Source organism: Gavialis gangeticus, unplaced genomic scaffold, assembly GCF_001723915.1.
Source record: "Gavialis gangeticus isolate Ggan-Ray unplaced genomic scaffold, GavGan_comp1, whole genome shotgun sequence".
Taxonomy (NCBI): domain Eukaryota; kingdom Metazoa; phylum Chordata; order Crocodylia; family Gavialidae; genus Gavialis; species Gavialis gangeticus.
The window spans coordinates 10,058,258-10,066,474 of NW_017729012.1; the positions used below are offsets into that span (position 1 = coordinate 10,058,258).

The 8,217-nt window shown below is 68.8% G+C and overlaps 1 protein-coding gene across 2 annotated transcripts in view; it reads right to left on the bottom strand.

The window, feature by feature from the left end:
* Nucleotides 1-8,217, bottom strand: part of ABR (active BCR-related) — a 45,798-nt gene that overhangs the window by 28,426 nt on the left and 9,155 nt on the right. Inside the window, exons 2-5 of one of the 2 annotated variants that reach the window (XM_019511221.1) lie at nt 6,848-7,032; nt 2,436-2,540; nt 1,566-1,751; nt 1,027-1,134 (exon numbers count right to left, since the gene is read on the bottom strand). In XM_019511221.1, coding sequence (XP_019366766.1) covers nt 1,027-1,134; nt 1,566-1,751; nt 2,436-2,540; nt 6,848-7,032 — 584 coding nt within the window. Of the gene's footprint in view, nt 1-1,026; nt 1,135-1,565; nt 1,752-2,435; nt 2,541-4,670; nt 5,086-6,847; nt 7,033-8,217 lie in introns of those variants that run through there. The other variant, XM_019511222.1, reaches the window with a different exon arrangement.

Below are 8,217 nucleotides of genomic sequence, written 5' to 3' on the forward strand. Positions count from 1 at the left end.
CTGCCGCCCTGCACAGGCTCGAGCAGGACAGAGGGGCCTCCTGGGCATCTCTCAAGCCAGGTGGGCATGCCAGCACCAGGGCACAGGCGCCCCCTCATCCAAGAGAGCAAAGGTGGCCTGTGCAGCCCCCCCGCCGTCAGTCACACAACGGTCGCCAGCAACCCGGGCAACTCGTAGCGGGTGCAGAAGCTGCGCTGGGCTGAGAGCCACTCCAGGCACGCCAAGACCCACCGGTGCCAGGCTGAGATCCCAGCCCCGCATCCGCGCCAGACTCTGGGGACGACGTCCCCAGAAACGCCTCGCGGCCAGGAGCCAGACTGCGCTGCAGGCAACACCCCGACACCCACAGGGCAGAGCCGCCCGCCCAGACTCAGGTGTCCAGGTCTTCACACGTGAAGACAGCATCTGGCTGGCACGGAGGGTGCTGGAGCCCGCCATACAGGTCATGGAGGAGCGCTCCAGAGAGCCCCGCGCTTGGCTCAGGGCAGGGACAGCACCGCCCCGCAGACTCCCCTCCACACCAGCCACCGCCGGGCTCCCCTCTACAAGGGTCCTGGGGGCCGACCCAACCGGAGCGGGGCCTCACGGGCTGGATGTTGCTGGAAGCCGGGCTGTGCTGGGCTCTGGTCACCCCAGCACTGGCCCAGCACCCATCAGCACTGCTGGGAGCGGGCATGAGGCTGGCTCCTCTTGCCCCTGGGCAGCTCACTGGCCCAGCCAGGCCCTCTGCTAGCCCCGCACGAGGCCTGGGCTCCCTGCTAGCGTGGCCTGAAGAAGCCAGCCCAGAGAAGGCACGGCTTGTCCAAAGCTCAGCAGGGCGCCCCATGGGAAGCAGCCCCAAAAGCCGTCACCAGGGACCCTGCACAGAGAGTCAAGGAGACCCCACAGACATGGAAAGGGGACTGGGGCTCCAGCGCTCAGACCAGGGAGCCCTGCCCATCGTGCCAGGTACTTCCCGAGAGCCCCACGCCTGCCTGAGGGAGCTGGCCAGGAGGGGAGAAGCCACCGCCCGCCGGCCCCGCGCACCTCCGAGATCTTGTGGAACTGGTTGTTGCTCTGGCTGCACTTCTCGGCCGTCTCCAGCGCGATCTTGTAGTTGTCCACGAAGGCCTTGTACACGCCGAGCTGGCTGGCCTGCAGGGAGCAGCGCGGTTACTGCGATGCCCCGCCGGACCCCAACCCCACCCGTGGCCTGGCACGGGGACCCCTCCTCTGAACTGCTGTCTTCAGGGGTTTCCACGGCCCCCCACCCAGGCAATCCTGGCTAAAGAGGGGCTGGTGCCCAAGGAGCAGCACACACACAGCGGGGGAGTCTGACCCTGGCCAGGCAGCGGGCTGGGTTGGGACGTGGCAGGCCAGAGCTTCACGCTGGTGTCTGCTGCCCCCGGCATTTACCGCTCCCACTGGGCGCAACTGCCACCGTACCACCACGGGCAGGGGGGTCCGCGTCCCCCCACAGCACGACTCTGGGCACGTCCTCAGCTGGCTTGACCCCTCCTTCCTGGGCTGCATCCCTGGAGGGGCAGCTGCGAGGTGCGGGCGATGCCAGCCCCCCCGCCGCTCACCAGCTTCTGGAAGAGGTGTCCCATGGTGACGTTGCTGTCCCAGTGCTGCACCTTGGGGCAGAGGCTGTCATAAAACTCCTTGTGGATCTCGTAGATGTCCTGGATCTTGTAGAAGATGGTCTCGATCTGCTGGATGGTCAGCACCGGCTGCGACGTGGTGGCCGTGGCCTTCAGCGGCTTCATGGGCTGCGGGGAAGAGGGCAGTGAGGATGTGGGTGCTTCACAGTTCCTGCCCTCCTGGCCCCTGGACAGGGGGAGCGTACCCGTGCACCATGCACGCGTGGCACCTACACCTGCTGGCCCATCTCCATCACATCCGGTGCCCGGCTTTGAGTTTGGGTCACACCGCAGCCAGGAGTGACCCTCCCTTCCCAGCTTCACGGAGGGCGACGGGAGAACAGGAGATCCCCGAGCTGGGATCTCCACGGAGCATGGAGGGGGTACCGGCAGGGCAGAGCAGGGCTTGACCTGCACCTCACCCTGGCCCCCCAAAATCTGCATGCACGAGGGAGGAAGCCAGGGAGCAGGGAGACAGCACGGAGCCTGCAGACGGTGTCTGCCAGTTCCCATGTCCCTTGGCACAGACTTCCTCATTCCCCAGACCCGGGAGGACTGTCCCCTGTGCCCCAGGATGTTACGTAAGAGCTACCGGAGCTGGGGGTGGGGGGGGACCAAAGCAGCCGGGACCGGGCTACGAGTGCTCCTGCAGCCTGGCTCCAGCAGCGAGCAGGGGAGCCGGTGTTGGACCCCTGGACGTTGGTGCCTCAGCTCTGCACCTTCTAGGGCCCTTGGAGCGAGACCCCAGGACAGGCCCCGCCTGGAGGTGCCAGCTCCCTGCCCCCGTGATCCCCCACCACCCCCCTTGCTCACCAGCAGCAATGCCTCCAGCTGGTTGATGTAGATCTCCTCGCTCGCCAGGAAGCCCGAGAGCACCAGCTTCCGCATCTCCAGCCCCTTCCCGGCATCCTGCTCGCCCTGCAAGGGACGAGAGACATGTCAGGCACCGCAAGGTGGCCACAGCCCCTGAGGAGGAACCTGCCTCAGCCCGAGGGAGGCCGGGCCGCGGGTCCGAGCCCAGCACAGCCTGGTCCTGGCAGCGCTCCGCAGCGTTTGCGGTCTCACAGGGAGCAAAGTCCACAGTGTCTGGATGCGAGTCACCAGCCCAGCGGAGAGGGGACGCCCCTGCCGCACCTGGCAGGTGCACGCCAAGTCCCCGGGCCACGTGGGGCTCTCCCCACGGGAGGAGCACTAGGCCAAGCCCCGGCTGCGTTTGCAATGCGTACCCCGTGCTACGGGAGGGACAGCCGCCAGGACAGCCAGCACCCCACTGCTGAACACCTGGGCGAGATCCAGGCACAGACCCACGTGCCCGGGGCCCCAGCAAGGCTCTCCCCAGCCCCACAACCAGAGCCCCTGCGGGAAGTCGCATCTGGTCCAGCCCCCTGCTCTGGGCAAAGGAAGACAAAACCCTATAATGGGCCACCCTGACCCACAGGATAAATTCCTGCCTGGTCACAAGGGCAGGAACTGGGCTGATCCTGGTCCAGCATGCCCAGATCCGCTCGGTGCCAGGAGCTGCCCTGTGACACCCAGCTGGAGACCCCGTCCCCTCCCGGGCGGCTGGCACTGCCCAGCGGGGCTGACTCGAGCTGTGGCAAGAGCCCCGCTCCCTGCACAGCCTTCACCGTGGGCGCCGGGGGCCCCGTGGCACTAGGGGAAGAGCCAGGCAGGTGCATGCGGTGCAGCACCGAGGCAACGCCAGCCGCGCACCGAGCCGGGGGCCCCACGCAAGCCGGGCCTGGGGAGGCTCCAGGAGACAGGCGGAGGACGTGCGCAGCCTCCACGGTGCTCCCGTGCTGTGGGCGGCTCCCGCCGGGGCCTGCCGGGACGTGCCGCACCAGCACGCCTGCTGCCAGCCCCACCCCGGGTCCCCACGGCCTCCTCTGGGCAGCTGTCACGGGGACAAGCCCTCCTGCACCGAGACACCGGCCAAGGGGACAGGCCAACCACAGCCAGCCCATCTGCCCGGGAGTCCAGGCTGGGCGCCAGTCACCTGGGAGTGACCAGGGGCCTGGCCACGGACGCGGAGCAAGGGCAAGAGCCCAGCTGGCCCCACCCCGCCGCAGCTGCCACGATGCCCAAAAGGAAGCTGCTGGCAGCCCGGGCGGCCGTGCCAGGAAGTGCTGGCAGCTCTGGCATGGGAGCAACCCCGTCCCCTGGGGAGGACAAGGGGCTGGGGGGGGAAGGGGTGCTGTCTGCCAGCCCCCCACCACCCCAGGACCCCAGGCAGGATGCTCAGGGTTATCCCCCCACATTGAGCGTCCTGCCTGCCCGTGCACACCAGCCCCCGGATGAGCCTGTGCCTTTAAAGGAGGACATGGCCATGGCCTGACGCGGGGGGGGGAGTGGGGGCAGTGGTTGTTGTGTGCTTGCTTTGAAGCTCATGCTCTTCCTGCTTCCCCGCAGCAGGGCGAGTGCAGGGGACAAGACAGAGCTCCCCATAGGTCCCCCTGTCTGGGATGGGGGCCTGGGCCTTCCTCCCCCGGCCCGCGTCAGGGAGCAGGGCCCTGTCCCCTTGTGCAGGGCTGTGGCTCAGCAGCCCCCAAGGTCACTTGCGCTGCCCCTCGCCAGCAGGGCAGCCCGAGGCAGGCTGCAGCCTGAGTCCCCCTGTGGGCTCAGGGGACTTGGCAAAGGCCGTGCAGAGAGTCAGTGGCAGAGGCAGCCCCAGTACTGCCCCCTCCCCACCCCAGAGCAAAGGACAGACACAGCTGGGCAATGCACCAACCAGGCCCCAGCTGCATGCAGCCAGAGACAGGGCCGTCCCCCCGGATCCCAACCACCAGCAATGCCCCCGAGTCCCGCTCCCTTGTGCGGTGGGGAGCTGGGGGCCACGACAGCTCGCCGGCTCACCCACGGCGCCCTGTGCCCCCTGAAACAGTGGGAGGACAGGGCAGAGCCGCGCGCCCCAAGCCTGGCAGGCTGCGGACCCCCGCCATGGAGCACAGCAGAGCCCCAACCCTCTCCCCGTGCCTGCAGGCGAGGGCAGCGCACATGCAGCCGGCACCCCCGCACCCTCCCCGCCTGGGCAGGCGGACCTGGTCTCACCTTCTCGGAGGCCAGGAACAAGGACCCCGGGCCGGGGCTGGTGGGGGTGCCTGGCTCGGAGTCCTCCTCACCCTCCAGCACCTTGTCCAGGTACCCGATGGCCTCATCCTCCTCCTCCATGGCCAGCCCTGCCGCAGGGGCCAGGGGAGGGGAGCCCCTAGGCCAGCAGCCCGGCGGGGCCTGGCTCGGCCCTGGCGCCCAGCTGGAGCCGGATGAAAGGAGCCATTCTGGGAGCCCCGGCGCTCCCGCCTGCCCCAGCAACGCTGCAGAGGCCCAGGGCAGAGGAAACCCCCGGCAGCCCCAGTCTCTGCGGAAGCGCCGGGGCTGTCGGAGCCGGGGAGGGGAGAGCAGGCCGATTAACCCTTCCTGGCTGCTCTGCCGGCGCCCGTGCCTGCCTGCCTCGCAGCTCCGCCCTACCCGATGCAGGAAATGCACGTCTTGACGGCCTGCCTCCCGAGGTGGAGCTGGTCCTTTGCATGTGGCCAGCGTTGGCTTTTTACAGCCGGGTTTTGCAAGGCAGATCAGCGGGCGCAGGAGCTTTTGAGGAACCAGTGGCTTTATCGTGAGCCACACAGGCAGCAGCAGGACACGGCATGGGGGGCAGAGAACCTGCCAGGGACACGCACCCCAGCACGAGGCGCAGCTGGGCCCCCCCTCCACGAGCCCCGCAGGAGACCCCCCTGCTTCTGCTCCCGCGCCCCTGCGGCTTCCCCAGGGGCCACGTGCCCCAGACTGAGCCTGCCACCCCCAGCCCTGCTCCCCAGTCCAGACGCAGGGAGACCGTGCGGACATGGCTGGCTTCGTGCAGCCCCATGGGGACCCTGCGCCAGGCGTTTCCCAGGCAAGAAGACGAGTGCCCCCTGCACCCCGCTCAGACATGGACCCGGGGGATGGGGAAAGGTGCAGCTGGCCCCCGGGCTGGGCCTGCCTGTCCTGCTGCCACAAGCCCACAGCCCCAGCACCCCTGCCCCGCTCCTCAGCTGCTCCCCAGGGCAGAGACCCCAAGTAGGAGGGGGCACCGAGCCCAACCCGGCCGGGGAACAGCACGGGGCTGCTGTGGGGACACGAGGCCCTGACTGCAGCTGTCCCTAGCCCGACCGAGGCCCAGAGCCCAGACTGGGGCTGCCCGAGCATCAGGGACGCGGTGTGCGCCATGCTCCCGCTTGCCCACCCACTGGTCCGGAGGAATGGGAAGCAGAGGCGGCCGTGGTTTGTGTCCACATGCCCGGAAAGACCCCGGCAGCGCGGACGGCCGTGGCATTCAGGGAGTTTCCAGAGCTTGCGCCAGCTGAACAGCGCTCCACCGCACATGTCCGTCTCGCAGGCAGGACCCTGCACCCGGCCTGCGCCAGGGGCCCGGGCTCCGGTGGAGGGAACCGACAAGGCTGTCTTGCCCGGGACCAAGCAGGTGCAGAGAAGCAGAGGAAAGGCAGAGCGGAGCCGGGTCCAGCTCACTCGTGCCACCTCCTGGGCAAGCCGGCCCCCAAAGCCCCCACTTCAGGTTGCCCCCAGCTTCCCCTCCCAACGCCCAAGGCCGCTCCTGCATCCGGGTCCTGCCCTCTGCCGCCAGGGGCGCCGGCGGCCCGGGAGACGGGCTGGGCCGTGAGCGGGGGATGCAGGACCCCAGGGTCACAGAGCAAGGGGGATGCAGGCCACAGCCCGCCCCCCCGCACCCTCACATTGGTGACAACACCGCATGGGCGCAGAGCCCCCCACAACCACACTACAGCCGTGACCTCAGCCTAGGAAGGCCCCCCAAACACTACCAGACTGGGGGGGGAGCTCCAGCACGGCCCCTGCAAAGCCCGACTCAGGCCCCCGATACCCAAGGCGGCCAGGTCCCACCCCCACTGCTAGACGCCGGGCGTGATGCTGGGCGAGCTGGGGAGGCCTCCCAAAGCAACGGGTCCCTCCTGTCCCCAGCTGCAGGAACGGTGCGCCTCACCCTCCAGAGCCGCACACGGCCTCACCCCCTGGCCAGGGATGCTGCGGGGAACAGCCGCAGCCTCCAGAGCTCAGGCACGCGACCTGCCCTGGCTGGGCCTGGAGGCTCGGCCGGGGTAGGGGCTCACGGGGTCGGCGTCTCCTCATTGCACGCTGCGTGGGGCAGTCGCAGCAGAGACCCCCCCTTTGCTGTCCCCAGGCGCCCGGGCAGCTCGACGCCGCGAGGCACCTACCCCGGTGCCCAGCCCGTCGGCAGGCGTGGGCGAGACGCCGTCCCCGCTCTCCTGGCTGCGGGCGCTGAGCTGGGGCGACATGGTGGGCGACTCGTCGATGTAGGGCATGGTCTCCGAGCCCTCGGGTGGCGCCTTGGGCTCCTCGTTGCCCTCAGCATCGTACTCGTCCGCCCCATAGCTGAAGTCTGCCAGGAGGAAGAGGAGAGGCTGGTGAGCATCCGCCACCAGGGCTGCCAGTGCGGTGCCCCTGCCCGCCATGGCGCTGCCCAGCTCCCTCCCCAGGCTGAGCCAAGGGAGCGCTCTCCTGCCTTGGCCCCGGGGCCCTGCTTTTATATGCCAAGGTGGGCAGGGCATCCTTGAGAGCGAGGTCACTTCCCTTGCTCCGCCCTCCACCCAGAGACAGGCCCCTATTGGCTGCAGGAGTGGGGACAGAGTCACAGGCCCATGCTCCTGGGAGAGCCCCTGCCTGATAGTGCATGGGTGCCCAGCCTACGCCCTGGGCAGGGGTGTGCTGGTGCCCCCACCTCGGCCTGGTCCTGGGAGCTGCGTGAACTTCACTCTCAACTGCAAGGGCACACACAGGCTGGGCCTCACATGTGCACAGAAGCACACGTGTGAGCAGTCCCTGCTGTTGCCCCCCCTCCCCCTTCCCCAGCCAGGCACCGAGGGCTCTGCTGACGCTGCTGGCAGGGCTCCCTGCCCAGCCAAGCGCAACACGGACGCCCCCACCATCGACACACTTCCCTATATTTGCATAATTAACAGCAGGCTGGAAGCCACAGGCCTCGCTTGCCTGCCCTGCCCCAGCCGTAGCCCTCCGCACGCCAGGGCTCGGCTCCGGCCTGGCATCCGTGCCGTGTACAGCCGCCCCCTGCTCATCCTTTAAGCCCAGGGTGAGGCAGTCGGACTCCTGGGTTCTCTGCCCGGCTCCATCCCTGCCTGGCTGCAGGGTCTCAGGGACGCTGCCACCCTGCCCCTTTTGTGCCTCAGTTTCCCTGCTAAGCAGTACAGCAAGCTGGGAGCAAAGGGATTAATGACCCCATGCTGACAACAGGCACATGCTCCCCGCTGCCCTTGGTACCCCAAGCACCCCGCAGGCTAGGACGAGGGCCAGACGGGTCTCCCAGGCACCAGCTGAGGCCTGAGCTGCTCGTGACGCTCCAAGCAGTGAACGGTGCTGGCAGCAACACCGTTTTGGCTTTGAAGCAACTGGGCGCTGCCCCTGCCCCCCACCATGCTGGAGCCTGGCTGCTGGGGGGTGGGAGCCAGGCCAAGCGTGAAGGCGCTGACGACAGGACGGCCGGCGCCCCGGGGGCCTGCGCAGCGCTCAGCACCGCCCCCCTCACGGGCTGCAGGGCACAGCGGGGGGG